The sequence below is a fragment of the Dama dama genome, chromosome 2, assembly GCF_033118175.1.
Source record: "Dama dama isolate Ldn47 chromosome 2, ASM3311817v1, whole genome shotgun sequence".
In the NCBI taxonomy this organism is placed as follows: Eukaryota; Metazoa; Chordata; class Mammalia; order Artiodactyla; family Cervidae; genus Dama; species Dama dama.
The window spans coordinates 44316211-44343627 of NC_083682.1; the positions used below are offsets into that span (position 1 = coordinate 44316211).

The 27417-nt window shown below is 43.0% G+C and overlaps 1 protein-coding gene and 1 pseudogene across 1 annotated transcript; both read left to right on the plus strand.

Annotated features, from left to right (window-relative positions):
* The first annotated feature begins 207 nt into the window (after nucleotides 1-207).
* Nucleotides 208-8839, plus strand: LOC133068566 (tripartite motif-containing protein 64C-like; annotated as a pseudogene).
* Nucleotides 8840-19636: 10797 nt separating this feature from the next.
* On the plus strand, nucleotides 19637-27266 carry LOC133040593 (uncharacterized). The gene is made up of 3 exons (XM_061120493.1): nucleotides 19637-19773; nucleotides 20316-20819; nucleotides 24648-27266. Exons 2-3 carry the CDS (start codon nucleotides 20511-20513, stop codon nucleotides 24984-24986), a joined length of 648 nt encoding a protein of 215 aa, XP_060976476.1. The 5' UTR covers nucleotides 19637-19773; nucleotides 20316-20510; the 3' UTR covers nucleotides 24987-27266.
* Nucleotides 27267-27417: the final 151 nt, after the last annotated feature.

Genomic DNA, 27417 nt, shown 5'->3' on the forward strand with positions numbered 1-27417 from the left:
GACTATTTTATTGTATTTCATCTTTTGTATAATAGTTCATAACCAAGGTGTATATAGCCATCACCTCTAGGTTTGTTCTGGGGAGGAAAGCAAATAGGGAAATTAGAGTTCAAGACAGGACTTTGTCCAAAAGATTTATTTTTCCTGGTGAGGGCAGAAGAAAGACTTTTTCTCTTACCCTCTCTTATTTCTTTAATTTTCAGAAACATGGATTCAGACACACTGCAGGTCTTCCAGAGTGAACTCACCTGCTCCATCTGCATGAACTGCTTCCTGGACCCCGTCACCATAGACTGTGGGCACAGCTTCTGCCGTCCCTGTCTGAGCCTTTGCTGGGAAGAAGGCCAGACTCCAAGGAGCTGCCCTGAGTGCAGGGGAATATCAGAGAGGCCCGATTTCAAAACCAATATTGCCCTCAAGAGGCTGGCCTCCCTTGCCAGACAGGCCAGAGCTGACCACGACCACCGCTCTGAGGAGCAGATCTGTGAGACACACCAGGAAGCCAGAGGCCTCTTCTGTGAGGCTGACCAGACCCTGCTCTGCGGGCCCTGCTCTGAACGCCCCGAGCACGCAGCTCACAGCCACAGTCCGATACACAGGGCTGCTGAGGAGTCCCGGGTAGGTGATGCCTCTGGAGCAGTTTGGGATCTAGAGGCTCCTAAGTCAGAGAGGAAGACGAGGGTGCTATGATGGTGATGGGATGGAGACAGTGGAGGTGGGATTTCTGAATGTGGATCCTCACATATAATGTGTCCTGTCAGGGTTGTTGCCCAGGTGTCCACATGTGAGGTAACGCAGCCTCCCGGGGCGGGTGGCACCAGGGACACAGGCTTCTGATGGGAGCTTGAGGCTTTCTTACTCGGGTTATTAGAGTCTGAGTCTCAGTATCTTGGGGAATGTATTCCATTATCTGTAAAGTTCCCCCTGTTCTCTAGTATATAGTTCTATTCCTTGATATTCAAATATTAACATCAAATTAAATTAATGTGGAAAATTCTGACAACAGCCTCCTAAGTCAAGGTTTCTGTATAACTAATAAATGCCTTTGCTCATGAATAAGGGGATTAAATTTATGGTGTCATCTTCTCTGTCACTAAATCCCATGGGTATTTTGCAGGAGAAACTCCTGAAGAGAATGAGCTCTTTATGGAAAATGAGAGAAGAAATGCAAATCAGCCTGAATCAGGAAGCTAACACAACTCAGTTCTTTGAGATAATAATAAAAATGTTCATACTTATTTGTATAAATATTGATATAATTTTAGCTTAGATATTTTTAGGTCAATTTTTTTAGGTAAGTTCCCGTTAAAGGCTACTGGTCTCTTCCCTGGAGGAGTGGTTTCAAATGACTAATCGGTAAGTGCAATTAGAACAGGCTAATATATGCTAGTTCAAAAATGCTAGTATATTGAGAGACCAAGCCATGAAATGTATTCCAAGGCCACATTTTGAAGATTGGAATAAGCCTTTTCAAACATGGGGTATTAGACACATCACACTAACTGTGACTGTGAAGGAGAAGAGAGGAAGGGAGTCATACCTAGAGGGAAAATGATGGCTCAGGAGTAAAGGATCTGCCTGCAATGTGGGAGCCACAACAGACATGGAGTACATCCCTGGGTTGGGAAGATCCCCTGGAGGAGGAAATGGCAGCCCACCCCATTCTTCCTGCCTGGAGAATCCCATGGACAGAGGAGCCTGGCAAGCTATAGTCCACAAGGTCACAAAGAGTTGGGCACAACTGAAGAGAGCATGCAGGAAAAAAAAAATACATAAATAAAAAATGGGTTTACTTCAAGAAGGAATATTGAGAAGAATCAGAGAAAGGAACAAGAGAAAAAAAGACTTAGGGGGGAGGGGAAATAATTGATGGAATAAGAACCCAGAAGAATCCTCCTTGGGAGACAGCCTGGGGTCCCTCAGATGACTTGATTTAAACAGGGAAAGAGATTAAGGATTCAGAAAAAGCATGGGCAATAAGGACCAAAATATATTCAAGACTCTTTGATGCATGTGGCAGTTTGTCAGGAACTTCCTTGATGACACTAAGGAAATAATATTTGAAGCTTTCTTTTGAATGTGAACATAAGTAATGCTTTGGATCCACTATCTCTAGGACTATGTGGCCTTAAGGAAGGTGATGATCAAGCTTAAGTATCAGAGGATGCTTTTGTTGCTCCGGGAGGAGGAGCAACTGCATCTGAGGGCCCTGGAGAGAGAAGCCAAGGAGATTTGTGAACAACTCGAGGAGATTGTATTCAGAATGACTCAACAGAGGGAAAGTCTGAAAGAAATGGACAGAGAGCTGACGGAGATGTGCCACATGATGGACATGGAGCTGCTCCAGATGAGAAAGGAGGGTCCGTCCTCAGAGAGAGAAACACTCTTCTAGACGAGCTGCTGTGACACTGAAATATTACCTATCCAGACAGATGGTAACACAATCAGCAAGATTCTGTGACCAGGGGAAAGTTAATTTTCTTGGAGTAAATCTCAGTATACATCCCACTAAACCCTCAGCACTCTCTGCCATCCACACTTCCTGAAGACACCGAGGTTCTTCCTGTCACACAGGCAAGATGTTTAGAACTGGTATCAATTTTAATGCAATATATAATTATTTTTATGCAATTGTCTGGTTTACTTTAATCGTTACCATAAATGGTGAGATGACTTCTTGAAGACAGCAGTGGGCAGTGAGTGACACTGGAAACCTAGATGTTGCTGCATCATTGTGCAGACTGTTCCTGCCCTCTTTCCCTCTTTAATGAGACCTGAGGAAGCCCATCATGTTTTAGGTTAGGGTCTGTTATGAAGATTGCTTCTGAGTGTTACTTAGAAAAGAATTGTAAAACCATGTCTTATTTTGAAACAGGAATAGGAAAGGAGATGGAAAAGGACAGAACCCTAATGATTAACATTTTTTTTTTTCCCTTTGCAGGGCTTGGACAATGTGCTGGAAACATGAGTATACCCTGACATTTTTTGATTTCTGAAATATTTTTGTCTTTTTGATGAGGTGGACCCACAGTTCTTGCTTGGGACCTGGGGATTGATTTCAGGTCCTCCCCCATATCTAAATCCCAGGATACAGGATCCTTTAGACATAATGCCACAGTGTCTGCAGATAACTAATACGCATGCTCCTGTACACTTTGTCATCTCAAGACAACTTTACAACATATACCGTGTAAAGTAAATGCTGCATAAGTCATTCCCTGGTATGTGGCATTTTCAATTTTTACATTTTTGGAAGTTTCTGGAATTTTTTGTGAATTTTTTCACTCAGAACAAAGGCAAAGGGGAAGGAAGTTTACACTGGGAACTTGGGATTGACTGGTGCACACTGTATATGAAGTATAGGTAGAATAGTAGCTCTGATCCTATTATGAAATAAAGGAATAAATGAGCAAATACATAGCCCAGAATGTACAGATGAATCCATGTGTGAATCCACAGGTACAGAACCCTAGCATATGGATTACCAACATTGTCTTTTTGGATATTTTCTATTTTATTTCAAAGGAATTTCAAGGGTTTCTGACCCTTGGTCTCAGTAGTTTCCTTTCCATTTGACTGAAATCAAATATATCTGAAAACCTGCTGACATTCTGGGCTTTGTTCCACCACTCAACCCATTCTCTCCAGCCTGACCGCAATAAAACTTAGCAAGGGATTTTTCTAAGACATCACAGAGGAAGCACCTATCCTAGTGAGTTGAAAGGTGAAAAAGGCATGAAAGAGGCACACTCCATACCATGAAAAGAGAGACTGTGATTTTGTTAATACTGAGTAGCAGTGACTCAGCCCGTTCCATCACAGCAAGCCCCCTGCAGGCAGGACCTCACAGGGAGTGGCTTTCTGCTGCCCAATGGGAAGTGAGACGTTCAAGACCAGGGCAGCCAGGTTGGACCTGTGTCACCTTGCTGGACTTACAAGAGTAAACAAGTCTGGTCAGTGAGGACTTCTGTTTGGACACAGAATGCATCCTTGATGACTACTTTGTGAGTGAAGTCTCAAAAGCTTAGCCTGAATTTTTGCTGTCTGTAAAATGACCAGGATCTTTGAATTGATGGAATTGACGAAGGGAATGAAGTTTAGTGAGTGCAAGTTTGAAATATTGTCTGAGAAAAATGGGGAAAATGAAATTTGATGTGATTTATATTTAGTAAAATATATGGCAACATTTTTATATTCTCAATGAGTAGAATGTATTCTACATGCAGATCACCAAAAGTAGGAGAATCCTGAGAACATATCAGATCCTGTAGTGAAGTCTGCTGTTTTGCATTGCTCGTGTGATTAGCCATTGGTCTTGACATGGAACCCATGTCCTTCGTTAGAGGACTGACTTGGCACAGATACAGAAGCCTCAGCCCGTGAACCCAGAGCTCCCTTCCTGGCCTGTCGCTGGATTCCTAAACATGCTGAACAACTTCAGAAGTAAGAGTAAGTCTTTTGGCAATCAGGACTACATTTCGTTAGAGCTTCTTGGGAACAACCCTTCTTTCATTTTTGTTGTATTTTTTCTTTTTTTGGATATGAAGGTGGTGCATAAATTCCTGAAGTTGTTAACATTTTTTCTACCTCTATCAGTTCAGTTCAGTCGCTCAGTCTTGTTTGGCTCTTTGTGACCGCATGGACTGCAGCACAGCAGGCCTCCCTGTCCATCACCAACTCCTGGAGTTTACTCAAACTCATGTCCATTGAGTCAGTGATGCCACCCAACCATCTCATTCTGTCATTCCCTTTTCCTCCTGCCTTCAATTTTCCCCAGGATCAGGGTCTTTTCAAATGAGTGAGTTCATCGTATCAGGTGCCAAAGTATTGGAGTTTCAGCCTTAGCATCAGTCCTTCCAATGAATATTCAGGACTGATTTTCTCTAGGATGGACTGGTTGGATCTCCTTGCAGACCAAGGGACTCTCAAGAGTCTTCTCCAACACCATAGTTTAAAAGTATCAGTCCTTCGGTGCTCAGCTTTCTTTATAGTCCAACTCTCACATCCATACATGACTACTGGAAAAACCATTGCCTTGACTAGATGTATTTTTGTTAGCAAAGTAATGTCTCTGCTTTTTAATATGCTGTCTAGGTTGGTCATAACTTTTCTTCCAAGGAGCAAGCATCTTTTAATTCCATGGCTGCAGTCACCACTGCAGTGATTTTAGACCATCCCCCAATACCAAATAGTCTATCACTGTTTTTTATTGTTTCCCCATCTATTTGCCATGAAGTGATGGGACCAGATGCCATGATCTTAGTTTTCTGAATGTTGAGTTTTAAGCCAACGTTTTCACTTTCTCCCTTCATTTTCATCAAGAGGCTCTCTAGTTCTTCCCCTTCTGCCATAAGTGTGGTGTCATCTGCATATCTGAGGTTATTTATATTTCTCCCAACATTCTTGATTCCAGCTTGTGCTTCATCTAGTCTGGCATTTCTCATGATGTACTCTGAATTTAAGTTAGATAAACAAGGTGATATTATATAGCCTTGATTTATGCTTTTCCGGACTTGGAAACAGTCTTTTCTTCCAAATCCAGTTCTAACTGTTGCTTCTTGTCCTGCATGCAGATTTCTCAAGAGACAGGTCAGGTGGTGTGGTATTCCCATTTCTTGAAGAATTTTCCACATTTGTTGTGATCCACACAGTCAAAGGCTTTGGTGTCATCAATTAAGCAGAAATTGATGTTTTTCTGGAACTCTCTCTTTTTTTTTTTTAATGATCCAGCAGATGTTGGTAATTTGATCTCTGGTTCTTCTGGCTTTCCTAAACTCAGGTTGAACATCTGGAAGTCCAGGGTTCACATACTGTTGAAGCCTGGCTTGAAGAATTTTGAGCATTAATTTACTAGCATGTGTGATGAGTGCAATTGAGCAGTAGTCTGAGCATTCTTTGGGATTGGAATGAAAACTGACCTTTTCCAGTCCTGTGGCCACTGCTGAGTTTTCCAAAGTTGCTGGCATATTGAGTGAAGCACTTTCACAGCATCATCTTTTAGGATTTAAATCGCTCAACTGGATGTCCATCACCTCCACTAACTTTGGTTGTTTGTAGTGATGCTTCCTAAGGACCTCTTGACTTTGCATTCCACGATGACTGGTTCTAGGTGAGTTATCACACCATCTTAGTTATCTGGGTCATGAAGATCTTTTTTGTATAGTTCTTCTGTGTATTCTTACATCCTCTTCTTAATATCTTCTGCTTCTGTTAGGTCCATGCCATTTCTGTCCTTTATTGAGCCCATCTTTGCATGAAATATTTCCTTGATATCTCTGATTTTCTTGAAAAGATCTCTAGTCTTTCTCATTATATTGTTTTCCTCTATTTCTTTGCATTGATCACCGAGGAAGGGTTGTTTTTTTTTTTTTTAATCTCTCCTTGCTATTCTTCGGAACTCTCCATTCAAATGGGTATATCTTTGCATTTCTCTTTTGCCTTTAAGTACTCTTCTTTTCACTATTAATTATAAAGCCTCCTCAGACAACCATATAACTTTTTGTGTTTCTTTTTCTTGGGGATGGTCTTGATCACTACTTCCTGTACAATGTCATGAACCTCTGTCCATAGTTCTTCAGGCATTCCCTCTATCAGATCTAATCGCCTGAACCTATTTGTCACTTCCACTGTATAATCATAAGGGATTTGATTTAGGCCATACCTGAATGTTCTAGTTGTTTTCCCTACTTTCTTCAATTTAAGACTGAATTTAGCAATAAGGAGTTCATGGTCTGAGCCACAGTCAGCTTCCGGTCTTGTTTTTGCTGACTGTGTAAAGCTTCTCCATCATTGGTTGCAAAGAATATAATCAATCCAACTTTGGTATTGACCATCTGGTGATCCATGTAGAGAAGTTGTTGTTGGAAGAGGGTGTTTGCTATGACCAGTGAGTTCTCTTGGAAAAATTCTATTATCCTTTGCCCTGCTTCACTGTGTACCACAAGGCCAAATTTGCCTGCTACTCCAGGTATACCTTGACTTCATATTTTTGCATTCCTGTCCCCTATAATGAAAAGGACATCTTTGTTGGGTGTTAGTTCTAGAAGGTCTTGTAGGTCTTCATAGAACTGGTCAATTTCAGTTTTTTCAGCATTACTGGTTGAGGCATAGACTTGGATTACTGTGCTATTGAATGGTTTGCCTTGGAAATGAACAGATCATTCTGTTTCTGAGACTGCATACAAGTACTGCATTTCGGACTCTTTTATTGCCTCTATAGTCAGATTATAAACACCAAGTCTGATGTTTGCCACCTATAATTTCCTGAAAATGCAAATCCAGATACACACACACATACACACACACACACACACGTGTGTGTATGTATATATATATATATATATATATCTGACATAGGATGAGAAAAAGGAAAGCAACAAGGCTGTTACTGTGATTATAAAGAGACAGTATTTTAGTTCTGTGAATGACCATCAATATGTTGTTTACTCAGTTTATTTCACTCTTGAGCCTAAATCCGTCATTGTTGCTTTTAATTTACTGTATGGGCTTCCCTGGTGGCTCAGATGATAAAGAGTCTGCCCGCAATGCAGGAGAACCAGGTTGGAGCCCTGGGTTGGGAAGATCCCTGGAGAAGGGAATGGAAATCCTCTCCAGTATTCTTGCCTGGAGAATTCCTGGACAGAGGAGCATGGCGGGTACATACAGTCCACGGGGTCTCAAAGAGTCAAACAGGACTGAGGGACTAACACTTTCACTTTCACTTCATTATAGCTATATTTATTACACATTGCCCAAAGAATATTTATTATTTCTAAAATTAGGAATAAATGACAGAAAAACTGAAATGGGCTTTGGCAGAAGAATTGTAATGCTCTCAATCTCACAACAACTTTAATGCAAGGGATGCATGAACACTGTTAGTCAGAACATCTTTTTTGAAGCGTCCAAATTATTCATAGATGGATTTCTATCAATTTTTTAACCTTTGAAAATGTAATAGGTAGAGATTATACCCCCATAAATATCCATGTGATAACAAAGTGCCATCTGCAATTTCCATAGTATTAACTACAAACGACACAAGAAAAGTTTTCTAATATAAGAATACGTGTTTTTACGTGAGTCCTAAAATAAATATGAAGAGACTGACATAAGTCAGACTTCACCCAGTTCATGATATATGTCTTTTCTTTGATTTGATGTACTTCTGTATGCCACAGAGATAGTAATAACTTTTATTCTTCAGAGAAGAGTCACTCTAACTCCCTTTGCTGTCTTTGTTTTGATTTCCTTGGAGGAGGAAAATTAAAAAGCTTATTGGGTAGACAGCCTCTGCCTCTCAGAGACATGGAAATTCAACTGGCTGACACAATTTTTACTCTTTCTGCAGTGAATAATGTTATGAGTCGGACAACAACCGTTCACCATACGATCCTGGATGATGCAAGTGTGCTATTTGAGGATGACCATCCTGGCGGGTCCAGACAGCCCCGGGGCGGGGCGTGTGCTGTGTCCTGGGGAGCTTGGGCCTTCACCTCCGGGAGGCATTACTGGGAGCTGGATGTGGCACAGTCCTCCAGCTGGGTTCTGGGGATCTGTAAAAGCATCTTCACACGTGATACCAGTATCATCATTGGTGCTGAAGAAGCATTTTTTTCTGTGTTCTACAAAGGGGAACAGTCAGTATATTCTGTCCACCACCTCCCCACCCTTAGTTCATTTTGTGAAAAGGCCTCTGGGTAAGATTGGAGTGTTTTTGGATTATGACAATGGAACTGTGAGCTTCTATGATGTTTTCAGAAGTTCCCTCATATATAGTTCCCTTCCTTCCGCCTTCTCCTCCCCTCTGATACTTTTTCTTTGCCTTAAATCTCCATGAATTGTCCAATTCTTGAACCATTTACTGGAGCTTCTTGTCTGGGGATAATGCTGCCCTTCACTTCATGTGAGGCCACAGGATACCTGACTGTGTCCATCAGCGCATTGTTATTTAATGTGACATAGTGATTGTATGTTTACAAAATGGCATAAATGTGTTGTATGCATAAATCTGTTAATTAAATTTTAATAAACATTCATTATGAAGTATTTCATAGAATATAGTCAATTGCTTTTCTTTTTAAAATAAGGATTATATTAAACTAAAGTTTATGTACCATAAAGGTCACTACCTTTAAACTACATAATCAATGGTTTTAGAAATATACAAAATTGTAAAACCAAGACTGTTTCATTGCAGGACATATGGGTGACCTTCAAAAGGAACCAATGCCTAGTACCATTTACTGACTCTAGCATATACCATTTCGTCACACTCTTCAGCAAACTTTTCTCAAGTTAGTAGATATTTTGACTACTTGAGGGAAATTCCTGTGATAGTTCAGACAATTCTTATCTTATTTCATATCATTGTTACATTCCCACTCTCCGTGCAGTACTCAGAACAGAACACATAGAAGTGTTTGGTGAATCAGTGAAGAAACACACGAATTAAAGAGTTCATATAGACAAAAGCCCCAGATAATCACGATGGCATGATCATTCATCTAGAGCCAAACATCCAGGAATGTGAAGTCAAGTGGGCCTTAGAAAGTATCACTATGAACAAAGCTAGTGGAAGTGATGGAATTCCAGTTAAGCTAATTCAAATCTTAAAAGATGATGCTGTGAAAGTGCTGCACTCAATATGCCAGAATATTTGGAAAACTCAGCAGTGGCCACAGGACTGGAAAAGGTCAGTTTTTATTCCAATCTCAAAGAAAGGCAACGCCAAAGAATGCTCAAACTACCGGACAATTGTACTCATCTCACACGCTAGTAAAGTAATGCTCAAAATTCTCCAAGCCAGTCTTCAGCAATATGTGGACCGTGAACTTCCAGATGTTCAAGCTGATTTAGAAAAAGCAGAGGGACAAGAGATCAAATTGCCAACATTCGCTGAATACTCAGAAAAGCAAGAGAGTTTCAGAAAAACATCTATTTCTGCTTTATTGACTATGCCAAAGGCTTTGATTCTGTGGATCACAATAAATGGCAGAAAATTCTTCAAGAGATTGGAATACCAGAAAACCTGATCTGCCTCTTGAGAAACCTTTATTCAGATCAGGAAGCAACAGTTAGAACTGAACGTGGAAGAGACAGGTTTCAAATAGCAAAAGGAGTACCTCAAGGCTGTATATTGTCACCCTACTTATTTAACTTATATGCAGAGTACATCATGAGAAATGCTGGGCTGGAGGAAGCACAAGCTGGAATTAAGATTGCCTGGAGAAATATCAATAACCTCAGATATGCAGATAACCACCCTTACGGCAGAAAGTGAAGAAGAACTAAGAGCCTCTTGATGAAAGTGAAAGAGGAGAGTGGAAAAGTTGGCTTAAAGCTCAACATTCAGGAAACTAAGACCATGGCATCCAGTCCCATTACTTCATGGCAAATAGAATAGTAAACAGTGGAAATAGTGGCTGACTTTATTTTTCTGGGCTCCAAAATCAGTGCAGATGGTGATTGCAGCCATGAAATTAAAAGACACTTACTCCTTGGAAGGAAATTTATGACCAACCTAGACAGCATATTAAAAAGTAGAGACATTAATTTATCAACAAAGTTCTGTCTAGTCAAGGCTATGGTTTTTCCAGTAGCCATGTATGGATGTGAGATTTGGACTATAGGAAAGCTGAGTGTTGAAGAATTGATGCTTTTGAACTGTGGTGTTGTAGAAGACTCTTGAGAGTCCCTTGGCCTGCAAGGAGATGCAACCAGTCCATCCTAAAACAGATTAGTCCTGCGTGTTCATTGGAAGGTCTGGTGTTGAGGCTGAAACTCTAATACTTTGGCCACCTGATATGAAGAGCTGACTCATTGGAAAAGATCCTGATGCTGGGAAAGATTGAGGGCAGGAGGAGAAGGGGACGACAGAGCGTGAGATGGTTGGAGGGCATCACCGACTCAATGGACACGGGTTAGTGTGGACTCCCACTGTTGATGATGGACAGGGAGGCCTGGCGTGCTGTGGTTCATGGGGTTGCAAAGAGTTGGACACAACTGATAGACTGAACTGAACCGAATAGACAAAATATTATTCTTCTATTGACAAAATTTTCCAAAAGATAGCTAACATAATAGATGTAAAGTACTAGGGATAAAGGCAAGAGTAGAGAGGAAACTGAGCTGCAGATTCACAGCTTAAGGAAATTCCACTATTTTGAGGTTAAAAATATCTATTACATAAGCTGTTGATTTTGAGTTTCCCCTAAGACAATCAGTCTCTTTTTGACAGATCTCAAAACCAGCTTCTCTGTTTATCTCATTGTATCTCTGGATCCTCTCTTGGACCCTCGGTCCTTCAGTTCACAGAAGGCCATTCTGTGTGGTATGGAATCCAAGGCCTTTCCTTTCAGCCATTTCTCTTTTCATTTTCACCTTTTTACTTCACTTTCCTAGATTATATCTCTGATTCTAACTCTCTTGATTGAATAACTCATTTTTTTGTTAAGTTCCATCTAGGATAAGCCCTATAAAACTGGGTGGAAAACATGCTGAAGAGATAAGGGAATTTTGAAGAGTACAGATGTTGCATCTGAAATCCAAACATAACCAATTCAGGATTTGCAACAATTTTCATTTTATTTTTAAGGGTCTACTTAGATTATAGAAATGATATATAACCAGTGTGGTATGATTTTCTCATTTAGGAAATACAAGGAAAGGAATTTTCCTTCACTTGCCTGTGGAATCATTGCATCCCACACACTACAGAACTTCAAGAAAGAATTAACCTTCCATGTCTTTGCTATGAGGATGGTCAAGCTCTTAGGGTGGTGCTTGTATCACTGGTACCTTGTAAGTGGCTCCAAATTCTAGAAATGGCGTTTCCAGTGTCCAAGGAAGATCTTGTGAAATTACTAGAAGACATGGAGAATAGTCCCCTACTCAATGATGGCCACACATTCAAAATACCTCCATACCTGATAGACAGGGGAAAAGTTACTTATAATATACTTATAAGTATCTTACTTATAAGATACTTCTGGGGAAATGTGTATAATGGAATGATTAGAAACTTTTATAAGATGAGGAACCTGTGCATTTTAAGAGTTATTCCTGGAAATTAAGGAATATTTAAAAAATCCTCACAAAAACAAAACACACATGTGCACGCGTGCACACACACTACTCTAATTTACCCAAGAAGCCCCTGAAAGCTTACCCATTTTTTAAAGAACTTATGGCCCTAATACTTCCCCAAACACCCCAAACTGAGTATCAGGGGCTGACAATGGTTCTGTCTGAGAAAGACAAGTAGTTATCAGAGAACATAAAGCTCTGAACATAAAAGATACATAAAACATAAAACATACATTCAAGATTTCAAGGAGAAATAGGAGTCCCAGGAGAAAGTGGTTCATTTCAGGGAACATGATTGAGTGTTCAATATTCCAAGACAACGCATGTTCCCAAAGCATATTCCAAGAGATTATGTATCCAGTTTTCCAAGAAATCAGATGTCCCCAAAGAAATCCAAATGAAAGCCCACGAGAAGTTTTAGGACAATGTACAAGAGTTGAATCTCCCCCAGAAAACTATTTTTCCATGAGGGATTCAGTTCCACGGAGAGTCTAAAAACCCCTCCAAGTACAGAGGTCAGATTTTCCATGAGGATTCGTGATCAAGTCTAGTTGCAACAATCTCCCTGCAGGAGACTGGAGATTGGCAGGTCCTGCCAAGGCATCCTGGAGAGTCAGAAACAGCGTTGTAAGAAATAGGTTGAGGAGGTGCAGAAACAGTGCGAGGTGGACCTGGGTCCTCGGCTCTAGTCAGTGTCCTGAAGGACATGCTGTAGATGGGGACCGCAGATCTGCCTGAACTTGGGCTCAGGGATTCCCCCATGCTCATGTTCTCACACTTTCTGTAAGTTGTCTCTCTTATGCAGCAGATTTTTTTTTTTTTTTACAACTTGTGAACCCACGTGGACCCATTATTATTAACCAAGCCCATAGTTTTCACTATTGCTATATGAAAATATTTTTATTTTAAAACATAAAGGTCTTTGAATCAGATAGATACATATTAGGTAGATAGGCAGATAGCTAGTTATTTCAGACTCTTCGAAGTATTTTTACATTTTACTTTATTAAATATTTGTGAAAGATGATTTTGATTTTTTTTAATATCAAGCAGTTAAGTAGTGCACAAGGCATTTGGTATTCAAAAAATGACCAATACATTTATTTCCCATGGAATGCTGTGCATGAAGTTTCATACACTGGTATGCTCTTTAATATATGCTTTTAGGATGCACTGTACATAAATGCTTTTGATTTCATAAAGCTTCAAGAAATTTTCAATTTTATATTCTTTTATTAATAGGTGACTAAAACATTGAATTTTTATGGAAAATTTCTTATCAGTTTGTGTCACTTGCTTCCCTACTTGGCTTTAATTTGCAAAACTAGGTCTAAGTTACAATTCTTCTTACCTAAAATCAGGAGACTTTCTCATATGTTATTTTTGCCATGAAGTGCTATTAAGTCTTATAACCCAAGATAGACAGTGAGACATCCAGTCAAGTGGGGCTCTTCTTATGAATTTAAAGCACACATTTTCTAATTCATTCAGCATCTACTGCTTTCTAAGTCATGTCTTGTTATAGAGGATATAAAACCTAAAAGTTACAATTGTTGACTTTATAGTATGTCATTCTATCCTTGAAGATTGAACAAATTTTGTAAGCATGTCTTGTTGCATAGGAAAGAAGCCTAAAATTTACATTTCTTGACTTTATAGTATTTCACTGAAGATTGAACAGTAAGTATAATCAGTAATAGAAAGAATTATCATTGAGAAAGCCATGCAAAGCATATGTAGGGTCACAATATACAAAGGGTGACTGATATAGAAGCCAAGATGAAATGAAAGTAATAATGAGAATGAGGCAGGAGAGGCGGAACAGTCTGTCACAGACGTTAATGGGCCAGGACAGCGTACACACTCCAGGGGTGGTCCTAGTCCTTCCCTTCCCTGGCTGTGACCCAGTGTTCCCAATTTCTCTGTCCTGTCTGCTTGAAACTCTCACTGCCAGTTCCCAGAAAAATGACAACCACCTTAGTGCGGGGGAGCAGAAAAGAAATCCCTGTTGTATTTTTCCTTTCTGGATCAATAGGAGGAGAGATTTGGCAACACTTACTCTGGAGACTGACTACTAGCTACTGTCCTCTTTGCTGTTTGTACAGTTTGAGAATATTTAATCTTGGTATCATGTACAATATACAGTCTAAGACAGGGAATTTAAATCAGCTGATTGTTTCAGAAATTCTATTGATGGGAAAACAGTTGTTTGGATGAAGCTGTGGCCCGTTTATGTCTAATAGAGTTAGACCAGTAACTCCAGAGCCCTTTGGTACACGTGACTTGATGCGAGAATGCATGGAAGGGCAAAGGCAAGTACAAGTTTTGTCTGAAATGACTTAAAAGTGGCACAGTCAGTAATTGGGTTAAATGAATCTGAGTTATATAAAATTTGAGGGCATTTCCACATTAGTTTCATTTGTTCATTACATAGTATTATTTTTAGACTATATAAAAATGAGTAAATTCATTTCTGTCTTACTATAAACAATTCCAGTTTCCTCTTTCATGAATTTGTGATACTGTATGTTTTTTTGTAAATTGGTTAGATTTATAATTTGCATTTATTTTTATCAGAAACAAAGTTTTCACTGTATTTCTTGTATTATCTTTTAAAATATCAAGGGATTCAGCTTTGAACAAAAATAGGAATAAAAAATACAAACGTTATCTAGAAAAAAAAGTAAGCGGTGCTGCAGGAAAACATTGGATCAAAGATAGTATACAAACGCCTCAGGGCCCTAGACTGAAGCCCTACAGCGCAGAATTCCGCGGCCCCAGGGGCGGGAGCAAGAGCAGGGGCGGCCCCGGGGGCCCTCTGACTCTGCAGGTCTGAGACCCCCGGCCTCAGCCCCGCCTCTGGTTCCGTGTCACTGCTGGGGACAGAGCTCTTGTGAGCTTAGAGTCTGTCCCTGGTTCTCACACACTTTCTGGAAGGAGCCTCCTCCTTCCCAGAGAGAGGCGCGTCTCCAAGAGATGTCTGCGAATCTGAGCTCCGTGCCATCGCCGGGCGGCTGGGGGCTCCTCTCCGCGCCCCGCCGAGCGCGCCCGCCGCCGGGAGGAGCGCAGAAACGGAGCGCGGGGCGCGCGGCTCCAGATCCCGGGGAGGACGCGGGAGGGCGCCCGGGGAGCATGTCCCGGGCCAGGCTGCGGGAGGTGTCCGGCTCCGTCCCGCCGAAGCCGCGCAGGCAATGAGGAGGCCGCGGAGGGCGACGGAGAGCAACCGAGTCCTGGTGGGAGACGGCGGCTTCCTCACGGGCCCCGGGCCCCTTCTGTCCACGAGTGCCCGGTGGCGCCGAGGAGGCCTGCGTCCCCGGGGATGCTGTCGCGGGAGGGAGGCGGGTCGCACGTCAGAAAACCGGGATCTGCGGGCCCTGTGCTGGAAACGGGGCGCGCCGGGCCACTAAGCCGAGAGGAGATTCGCGGACTTTTGTGGCCGTGACCTCACTTCCGGCTCCGCGGGCAAGGACGCCGAGGGCCCGGGTGCGGAGCGAGGCCGCGGGGGACTTCTGTGTCCAGGGCGACCTGAGAGGAGGATCCCCGGGGCTGCCGGACCCCCCAGGCCAGGCGCAGCCGGCCGTGGACAGCGAACCCGGGAGCTCCTGTGTGCGCTCAGTTCCTCCTCCTCCTCGGGACCCCGAGGACGACTGCAACCCGCCAGGCTCCTCTGTCCAAGGAATCTTCCACGCAAGAATTCCAGACGGGACTGCCGTTTCCTCCTCCAGCGGATCGTCCCTGGTCAAACATCTACCCCGCGTCCTACCGGCGTGTCTTCTGTGTCTGGCGTTGGCAGGCAGAGTCCGTACTACTGAGCCTCCTGGGAAGCCCTGGTGCGCTCCTAGCACTGGCCTTTTTCCTCTGAGGTAAATACAGCTGGGATTTCCGGTTTGTTTGTTTGCTTTCAACTCTGAGTATCATGCTGTTTGTTTAAACTTATTTCTTCAAATAAACATGTACCAAGTCCTATATTTGCATGTACCATGCAAAATATAAAGGAGTAGAAAACATGTCAAATGCCAACAAGAACGTGGAGTAACAGAAACTCATTTATTACTCTTGGCAATGCAAAATGGCGCAGACACTTAGTAAACTTTGGCAGTTCTTCCAAATCTAAACTTGTGTTTGTCCAGCAATCTCACTCTTTGTTATTTGCACAAGGGCGTAGAAAATGTCTGCTTACCCAAAGCCTGTACACAGACGTCTGTAGCAACTTTGTTCGTAACTGTGAAAACATGGGAGCAACCAAGACGTCCCTCACTAGGTGAAGGGATGAGTAAACCATGGCGCATCCAGACCCCGGCGTGTTCCTCGGTGCTCAAAAGAAAGGAGCTATCAAACCACAGGATGACAGGAAGGAAGCCTGATTGTATATAAGAAAGTGAGGGAAGCCAGTCTGCAAAGGCCACAAAGGTTCCACTTTGCTGCAGGATTTTGCTTCTGGGGGAGGCTATGCATGTGTGAAGGAGGGGGTGTATCAGAATCCCCTTACTTCGCTCAGTTTTGCTGTAAACTTAAACTGTTCTAAAAAATTAGCTTTATTTAAAAAATGAAAAAAGAAGTGTTTCAGTGACCTCAGAACTCTGGCGCATTTACAATTAAATGTTTAACATTAATACTTTTCAAATAGACCAAAGGGATTGTATAAAACAATAAAGAAAAATAAACGTATTTTCCCGCATGTTTTTCAAACTACATAGCTGCCCATTTGTTTGTAATAATTTCACCCAGATAGAAGTCATTGTTAAAAATCACAATGTTTTCCAGTCTCCCACTGGTGCATCTTAATTTAATATTTTCTTAAGTGTTCATGTCCCAAATAAGCAAGGTAAGATATTTTCACTAGCAATCCAAAAGCAGTTAACTTTTAAAATAATAAAACTAAAGATGATAAGTAATACTAAATACTAAAGATGGAGAAACAGAGACTAGGTTTTTCTTCTTGTATGATACCAAAACTGCAAGAAATCATGGCTTCTAGATGTATAAGCACATAACAAGGAAAATAAATACACAAAAATGGAGAGCACCAGAAATTATAATTATGTGGGTAAATATATAAGGCTTTATTTTGCTATTTGAAACTCCTTAAGATAATGGAATATCTTTTAAAAATAAAAACATTATGATAATAAAATAGCAATATGACAATTATTAAAAACTTTACAATATTATGAAGCTTTTACTATCTATATAAATGTAAAATATATGACAAACATATTACAGAGTTTGGAAGGAGAAATACATGTATATTTATTTACACATAAAATATGGTTATTTTAGTATTTGTGAAGTGGTGAGATATCATATATATATATAGACTATGATAAATTACAGATATATATTATAAACTTTTTATAAACAACTAAAATAACTTTAAATTTCGGGTTACAACTAATGAGCCAACAAAGGTGACAAAATGGAATCATGAACAATATGTTATAAAGACAGGAAGAGAGAAGAAAGGGGGACCACATGTGGGAAAACAGTAAACAAATGGCAGCAATGATAGACTGACAGATAACCATATCAATAATCACATTTAATATAAGTGGTAGAAACATTCCAGTTAAAGGCGAATGTTTTCAGATAGATAAAAAAGTAAGGTACAACTATATGTTGTCTAAAATCTCAAAATATAGATTCACAAATTGGCTAAATTAAAACAACTAAATAGTCGTACATGTTAACACTATTCTAAGAGGAACAGGAGTGCCTATATTAATATTAGAAAAAATAAATTTCAGAATAAAAATATTATTACCAGGTCATTTCAAAGTGATAAAGGGATCAAATCTTCAAGAGGACTTAAGACTCCTAAGTGTTCATGCACCTAATAAGAGAGATTCACATTATATAGGGCTAAAACTGATAGAACTGCCAAGATAAATGGAAATTGTAGCCTGAGATTTCAATAGATATTTTAATATCTCTTGGAACACTGAAATCCATAGATTAATAGATCAGTAGATCAAATTGACCCATAGATTAAATAGAAGATCATGAAGTACAGACAACAGTATGAACCAAATTGTCCTAATGGACATTTATAGAATGTGACTCCCAGTGACAATATATTGTGTTATTGCAAAGAACATAAATGGAGGAGTGACACTACCTATGTCAAAACTTATTTAAAGCAACAGTAATCACAACTGAGTGGTGTTGGTGTGCAAAGAAATAACTAAATTGATGGCACAAAAAGAAAGAGCTCAGAAATATACCTCTGTATATGAGAAAATGGATTTTTTAAAATAAAGGTGAAAGGAATCTATTGGAGAAAGCATAATCTTTTCAAAAATTTATACTGAAACACTAACTGCAAAAAACTCAGAAAGTTCCAATAAATAGCATAAATCATCCACAAAAAAATCAAGTTAAATTGGTTATAAGCATAAAGATAAAACCTAGCCATTTCTGTCCTTTATTGGGTCCATCTTTGCATGAAATGTTCCCTTGGTATCCCCAATTTTCTTGAAGAGATCTCTAGTCTTTCCCATTCTATTGTTTTCCTCTATCACTTTGCAGTTCACTTAAGAAGGCTTTCTTATCTCTCCTTGCCATTCTCTGGAACTCTGCATTCAGTTGGGAATATCTTTCCCTTTCTCCTTTGCCTTTCCCTTCTCTTCTTTTCTCAGCTGTTGTAAAACCTCTTCAGAAACACTTTACCTTCTTGCATTGATTACATGGATCACAGCTTTGTGTAACTCAAGGAAGGTATGAGTCATACCTTGCAGGTATACCTTGCAGGGCCACCAATCATGGACAGGTCATGGTGGAGAATTCTGACAAAATGTGGTCCACTGGAGAAGGGAATGGCAAACCACTTCAGTGTTCTTGCCTCAAGAACCCCATGAACAGTATGAAGAAAGAGTGGAGATATACTTGTATATATACAATATATAAACTGATTCACTTTGCTTTACAACTGAAGCTAAACACAATATTGTAAATCAACCATAGTTCAGAGAATTTAAAAAATAAAGTATCTTTCCTTGAGCTGGAGAAGGAACTGGCAAACCACTCCAGTATTCTTGCTGGAGAATCCCATGGATGGAGGAGCCTGGTAGGCTACAATCCACAGGGTTGCAAAGAGTCGGACACCACTGAGCGACTTCACTTTCACTTTCACTTTTCCTTGAGTGGAGCATGATGGCCCATCTTGGATTGTGAAAGAAAAATTCAAAACGACTCCATTTTAGATAGCACTGCCATTCTGAGTGAAAACCCCTCCCGAGAAGAAGAAAAAAACTTTTTCAAACCAACCAATCAGAAGGAGACAAGTTGCCCTCCACCCCTAGGCAATCTAAGAAGGGTGGGAAAGTCCCTCACCCCACCCTCACCCCACCAAGACTTCCCGCTTCCCCTGCTGCACAGTATGAATTAACCAATCCCCTTAAGCTTCCCTTCCGTCGCACAGTATGAATTAGCCAATCCCCCTAAGCTTCCCTTCCCGCTTCCCCTGCTATACAGTATAAAAAAGATTCGCTGCTTTCACTCGGGGCTCCTTCGCCATTGTGTGAAGAGAGTCCCTGCTCCAGCTTGTAATAAAGTTCCTCACTGCTTTTGCATCAATCCGCGGCTCCTGTGGTGTTTGGTGGGATTCCGCAATCCGGATACAACATTTTGGGGGCTCGTCCGGGATCCCCCGAGCCCTTCAGGATCCGCGCTTCGGAGGACGAACGGCCGGTAAGCAGTAGCAGCAGCTGCATCTGTATCTGTAGGGGGGCCCCAATCTGTATCTGTAGCTGGAATTAAACCTAGGCGGACGCCGATAACAGTCTCCAGCAGAAGATGTCTCTTCTGGCTCCCACTCTGTAGTCCCGGGGGACTACTCTGTACTTTTTTTCTCGGGATTGCGCGCTGTCATTTGTCTGGTGTGTTGTCTTGTTTGTTCATTGTGTGACTGACTGACGATGGGACAGACCCAATCTGGATGCTCTCCGCTTGCCTTAATAATTGACCATTTCAAAGAAGTTAGAGCTCGAGCTCATAGTCTGAGTATAGAAATTAAAAAATCTCGGATGGTTATCTTTTGCAGCGCTGAATGGCCCAGCTTAAACGTAGGCTGGCCTCCTGAAGGGACTTTCGACTTAAGGACTGTCCGGAGAGTCCGAGAAATCATCCTCAGACCTCAGAGCGGACATCCAGACCAGGTCCCATATATCCTGGTTTGGGAAGATTTAATAGTCAGCCCGATCCCTTGGATCCAACCCTTTTTACCTCCACAGGCAGCGGCAGCCACGGAGATCCTAGTGGCTGAAGAAAAGAAAAAGCCTCCGGCTGCCCCCTCCGCCCCTGTTTTGCAGGAAGATTCGACTCTCGATCTCCTTATCACACCTCCACCATACTCTCTCCCTCCTCCTATTCAGCCCGAACCCCCACTCCCCCAACCTTCCCCAGAAGCGGCTGGGAGAGGACCTGCAATGAACACCAGAAATCGTAGGGCCGCCTCCCCTGGGGGGCCTGCCGACTCTACTTCAGCAGCTATTCTTCCTCTCAGGGCTCTGGGTCCCCCTGATGCTGATAGAAATCAGCCCCTTCAATATTGGCCCTTTTCTACTAGTGATTTGTACAATTGGAGGACCCAGAATGCCCCATTTTCAGAGAGACCTAAAGAGCTTATTAATTTGGTAGAAACTGTTCTGTTCACTCATCAACCTACATGGGACGATTGTCAGCAGCTACTCCAGATGTTATTCACCACAGAAGAAAGAGAAAGGATCCAGCTAGAGGTGCGGAAACTGGTGCCGGGAGATAATGGGTAACCCACGGCCAACCCTGCGACAATTGACTCTTCCTTCCCTTTATCTAGGCCACAGTGGGACTATAACAGGGCAGAAGGTAAGGAGCGGCTCCGGGTCTACCGCCAGACTCTGTTGAGGGGGTCTCAAAGCGGCCACTCGCAGGCCCACTAATTTGGCTAAGGTAGGTAATGTACAGCAAGGGAGAGAAGAGAGTCCTGCGGTGTTCCTGGAGAGGAACTGATGGACGCATTCCGTCAGTACACTCCCATGGACCCTGAGGCAGAAGATACTAGGTCAGCTTTAATGATGCATTTTATTAATCAGTCAGTCCCAGATGTAAGAAAAAAGTTACAGAAGATAGATAGATTAGGTGAAAAATCTATTCAGGATCTGGTGGCAGTAGCAAAAAAAGTTTATAATAACCAAGAGACACCTGAAGAGAGTGTGCATATTGTAAGAAAGAAGGACATTGGGCTAAAGATTGCCGTAAAAAGTTCAAACAAGGAACCAACGTTTTGGCTCTGGGGGACCTGAGCGACTAGGGGAGACGGGGCCCAGAACCCCTCCCCGAGCCCAGGGTAACCTTAAAAGTGGAGGGGACCCCAATTGAGTTTTTAGTGGACACCGGGGCCGAACATTCTGTCCTGCTTGACCCACGGGGAAAACTCTTTTCAAAGACTTCATGGGTGCAAGGGGCCACTGGTATGAAAAAAATATTCATGGACTACCTGAAGAAACCTAGATCTGAGCATGGGCCGGGTATCCCACTCTTTCATGGTCATACCAGACTGCCCCTACCCACTGCTTGGGAGAGACTTGCTAACCAAAATAGGAGCCCAGATCCATTTCTCACCTGAGGGGGTAAATGTGACGGACCCGGCCAGCAGGCAGGTACAAGTTCTAACCATGCAATTAGAAGATGAGTACAGATTACACCAAGGCTCCCCTGAAGTAGCCTCTGAGAATGATATGCAACAGTGGCTTAATGAATACCCACAAGCCTGGGCAGAAACCGGAGGTCCAGGCTTAGCCAAACATCGGCCCCCAATTTATATTGAACTAAAACCAGGAGCAGAGGCCGTCAGAGTCAAGCAATATCAGATGCCACAAGAGGCACAAAGAGGTATTCGCCCTCACATACACAGGCTGTTGGCTCAGGGCATCCTACGCCCATGCCAATCCAACTGGAATACCCCCCTTCTCCCAGTCAGAAAGCCGGGGTCCAATGACTACAGGCCAGTGCAGGATTTGAGACAAGCTAACCAACGGGTGATGGACATCCACCCCACAGTACCAAACCCCTATACTCTTTTGAGCTCCTTGAACCCCAATCACCAGTGGTATACGGTACTGAACTTGAAAGATGCTTTTTTTAGCCTCCCCCTGGCACCCAAAAGCCAGAATATTTTCGCCTTCGAATGGTCAGATCCAGAGGAAGGCATTCACGGGCAACTAACTTGGACGAGACTACGACAAGGATTCAAGAACTCGCCCACGATCTTCCACGAAGCCTTACATGAGGACCTGGGTGAGTAACGTATCCAACACCCACGTGTTACCTTGCTACAGTATGTGGACGACATTTTATTGGCCACAGAATCCCAACAAACCTGTCTGGAGGCAACCAGAGACTTGCTATATACTTTAGGTGAGCTGGGATATCGGGCCTCCGCAAAGAAAGCACAAATTGGCAGACAAGGGGTTCATTACCTGGGATACATATTAAAAGGACAGCAGTGGCTGTCCAAAGCTAGAAAAGAGACTGTGTTAAAGATCCTTAAGCCCCAGAGTCAACGCGGAATTAGAGAATTTCTGGGGTCCGCTGGATTCTGTAGATTATGGATCCCAGGTTTTGCTGAAATGGCAAGACCACTATACCTGGCAACAAAAGAGACTATACCATTTGCCTGAACAGAGGAAATGGATAAAGCCTTCCAGGACATTAAGGCAGCCCTCCTGTCAGCCCCTGCCCTAGGTCTGCCTGACATCACTAAGCCTTCCTTCTCTATGTAGATGAGAGCAGAGGGGTAGCCAAAGGGGTGTTACTCCAGAAACTGGGACCTTGGAAAAGACCAGTGGCATATCTTTCAAAAAAACTGGACCCAGTGGCTAGTGGATGGCCCCCCTGCTTGCGTATGGTGGCTGCTGTGGCCTTGTTAGTAAAAGATGCTGGCAAATTAACCCTGAGACAAGAACTGCAAATAACAACCCCTCATGCCATAGATGGTATATTGAGACAACCTCCAGATCGATGGATCAGTAACGCTAGACAGACCCATTACCAGGGACTACTACTAAACCCTACCAAGATCATTTTTCAGCCACCAACTACCCTGAACCCAGCCTCACTCCTGCCGGATCCAGACCTGGACGCTCCACTACATGACTGTGCTGACATCCTGGCTCAGGTATGTGGGGTCCGAGCTGATCTGAAAGACGTCCCCCTTCCGGATACTGAACTGACTTGGTACATGGATGGGAGCAGCTTCGTACAGAATGGACAAAGGTATGCGGGTGCTGCTGTGACCACGGAGACAGAAGTCATATGGGCTGCCCCTTTGGCCCATGGGACATTGGCCCAAAAAGCCAAACTTATAGCATTGACTGAAACCCTCAAAAGAGGTAGAGAAAAAAACCTGACCATTTATACTGACAGCAGATACGCCTTTGCCACAGCACACATTCACGGGGCCATCTATAGAGAGAGGGGGTTCCTGACGGCTGAAGGAAAAACTATAAAAAATAAAGAGACAATTCTTGAGCTTCTATAGGCCCTCTGGCTGCCCAAGAAACTGGCCATAGTCCACTGCCCAGGCCACCAAAGAGTCGACTCCCCCGTGGCAAGGGGAAATCGACTGGCTGATCTTTCGGCCAAGGAGGCTGCTCTAGCATCTGTTACCCCAGTTTTGGCAGCTCAACTCCCTGACCCAGGGACCATGACTCTACCCAATAACCCTGAATACAGTGAAACAGATATAAAGTGGATTAACTCCTTACCTATGACTCAATTTGAAAATGGCTGGTGGAAAGACACTAAGTCAGCGCCTATCCTACCTGAAAAACTGGGGACAGAACTGCTCTGGAAAATTCATAATGCAACCCATTTAGGGGTGAAAAAAATGCAAGATCTCGTTAGAACTGCAAAGATTGTCATCAAAGACTACCGGGTGAAAATAGAAAAAATTGCCTCAGACTGTAAGGCTTGCCTGCTAACTAACCCAACAAAGACTTCAGGAGCAACCAAAGGAGCCAGAGAAAGGGGAACACGCCCTGGAGCCTACTGGGAAGTAGACTTTACTGAGGTAAAACCGGGACAATACGGATATAGATACCTGCTGGTCTTCACTGATACTTTTTCTGGATGAGCAGAGGCCTACCCAACGAAAAAAGAGACAGCCCAGGTAGTAACAAAAAAAACTCTTAGAAGAGATCCTGTGTTTCGGATTCCCTACACAGGTAGGTTCCGATAACGGTCCCTCCTTTGTCTCCAAGGTAAGTCAGGGACTGGCGGCGGTTCTGGGGACAAATTGGAAATTACATTGTGCCTATCAACCCGAGAATTCAGGGCAAGTAGAAAGAATGAACAGAACCTTAAAAGAGACCTTGACCAAATTAACGCTAGAGACTGGCGGGCACTGGGTGGCGCTCCTCCCCTTTGCCTTGTTCCGGGTACGGAACTCACCTTACTTGTTGGGGCTAACCCCCTTTGAAATTATGTCCGGGAGACCTCCCCCTATTGTATCTAGTTTAAAGACTGATTTAATAGCCGACTTGCCTGTTGATGCTCTGTTTTCCTCTCTCCGACTCCTCCAACAGGTGCACAAAGACATTTGGAAACGGCTAGAAGCCCTACACCTCACCAAGCCACCGCCGGAACCGCATCGTTTCCAGCCAGGAGATTGGGTCTATGTGCGAAGACACCACTCAGGCACCCTCGAACCACGCTGGAAAGGACCCTACTCCGTCATCTTGGTCACACCAACGGCCCTCAAAGTAGACGGTATATCAACGTGGGTCCACTTCTCGCATGTGAGGCCTGCTGATCCTTTCACTGACATCCACGAGGTTCTGCCACAATGGAGAGTTTCCAAGCATTCGGACAATCCACTCAAGTTAAAACTTCAGAAACGCCCCAGAGAAGTATCTCCCTCTTAAGGTACTTTGTGCTCTGGGCAGCCATCCAAGGGCTTACCTCAGCCAATTCCCATCATCCAGTTAACATGACTTGGGTGGTCTACAACCCTGAGACCAGAGAACTACTTAATTCGAGTTCCAGTGTAGCCCCCAAAGGGACATGGTGGCCTGTATTGACCTTTGATTTATGCGTCCTGGCAGCCGACATCAACGGCTTCCATGGTCCCAGTCAACTGAGTGACTTCATCGGGAGCCCTCAGTTTGGGACCCTCGGCCTTTTTGACTGGGCCTTCCAGGGAGACACACCATGCACAAAACCAACACCCGTATATGTCTGCCCGGGGGGAGGAAGGGATCGGAACCAAATCGCAAAATGTGGGGGAGTTGATTCTTTTTATTGCGCCGCCTGGGGATGTGAAACTACAGGAACGGCCCATTGGCTCACCGATCCCGTCAAAGACCTCATTCAGGTAAAATTACCCCAAGACTTCCCACCATGTAAGACGCTGTCGTCTAAACCTGGACAATGTTTTCCATTACAGATTAAGTTCACTGATGAGGGGAAAAAGTTTACCAGGTGGGATGTAGGCAGAGCCTGGGGCCTACGTCTTTATCAGATTGGATTCGATAATGGATTCCGGTTTGAGATCAAATTACAGCTGGGACCACTCTATTTGGCCCCCACGGTAGCTTTGGGACCAAACCAGGTGATAGCCCCAAAACCTTCCCAGATGACAACCCCAAAACCTCCCTCCCAGAACCAAAGTCGTATACTGGACCTACTCCACACACTCCCCCCATAGCTCCCCCCATAGTTGACATGTTCCCCCCCCCCCCCCACAGAACCCCCTTATAAAAATGATCTCCTCAGCTTACCTTACCCTTAATGCCTCTCGTCTGGACTTAACAAATGGTTGCTGGCTCTGATATAATATTAGGCCTCCTTATTATGAGGCAGTTGCTTTTTCTTCAGGATTCAATATGACTGCCGATGTCTCAGCCTGTAGATGGCAGCAACAACCTGGTACGGGCCGCCTGACAGTAAGCTCCATTACGGATATAGGCACCTGCATAGGAGCTTATGTTTCTATGCTGAGACTTATCAACACCTATGTAATCACACAGTCTCTATGACTAACCTCACTAATTCCACTCACCAGTGGATCATCCCACCAAAAAATGGGTGGTGGGCTTGCTCCGCCAGACTAACTCCGTGTGCTTATCAGGCAGCACTAAAAACCTCCCAAGATTTCTGTGTCCTAGTCCATCTAATCCCCCGGCTGAACTATTATTCAGAAGAAGAACTGCAACCAAGGTTAGAGACACCAGGTCAGTATAGGGTAAAAAGAGAACCCGTCACTGCCCTAACTTTAACCGTCCTGTTGGGATTGGGGGCTATAGGAACTGGAAGTGGAATTGCAGCCTTAACGCTCCAAGATAAACAGTATAGCCAGCTAAGGGCTGCAATAGATGAAGATATTGAACAGCTCGAAAAATCCATTTCCCACCTCCAAGAATCCTTAAGTTCTCTGGCTGAGGTAGTGTTACAAAATAGAAGGGGTTTAGATCTGCTGTTCTTACAACAAGGAGGACTATGTGCAGCCCTATGAGAAGAATGCTGTTTTTATATTGACCATTCAGGAGTAGTACAGAAATCTCTTCAAAAAGTTAGAGAAGGCCTAAGCAGGCAAAAACAAGAAAGAGAAAATGAACAATCATGGTTTGAGTCTTGGTTTAATACTTCCCCTTGGTTGACTACCCTGATTTCTTCTCTATTAGGACCCCTCATTCTACTGTTATTAATCTTAACTATAGGTCCTTGCATATTAAATAGAATTATGTCCTTTGTAAAGGATAGATTCAATACCATTCACCTGATGTTACTCAGATCTCAGTATTCGACTGTCCCCACAGACGATATAGAAGACCCATGATTGGGCCTTCCATAGGAACAAAGAGAGGGGGAAATGTGAAAGAAAAATTCAAAACAACTCCATTTTAGATAGCACTGCCATTCTGAGTGAAAACCCCTCCCGAGAAGAAGAAAAAAACTTTTTCAAACCAACCAATCAGAAGGAGACAAGTTGCCCTCCACCCCTAGGCAATCTAAGAAGGGCGGGAAAGTCCCTCACCCCACCAAGACTTCCCGCTTCCCCTGCTGCACAATATGAATTAACCAATCCCCTTAAGCTTCCCTTCCCACTTCCCCTGCTATACAGTATAAAAAAGATTCGCTGCTTTCACTCGGGGCTCCTTTGCCATTGTGTGAAGAGAGTCCCTGCTCGAGCTTGTAATAAAGTTCCTCACTGCTTTTGCATCAATCCGCGGCTCCTGTGGTGTTTGGTGGGATTCCATGATCCGGGTACAACAGGATTAAATAGGAAAATGTTTTGAGGAATAGAATGGAAACAGTCAAAATAGAGAAAATCTTAAGAGATGGCGGTCAAACTTC

What these genes read in the sequence shown, in the direction of transcription:
- LOC133040593 (XM_061120493.1), top strand. Translation starts at nt 20,511, where the DNA reads ATGAACACCAGAAATCGTAGGGCCGCCTCCCCTGGGGGGCCTGCCGAC. An exon ending in GAGAAAGGATCCAGCTAGAG is followed by an intron (nt 20,820 to 24,647) that starts GTGCGGAAACTG and finishes CTCCTCCAACAG; the next exon opens with GTGCACAAAGACATTTGGAA.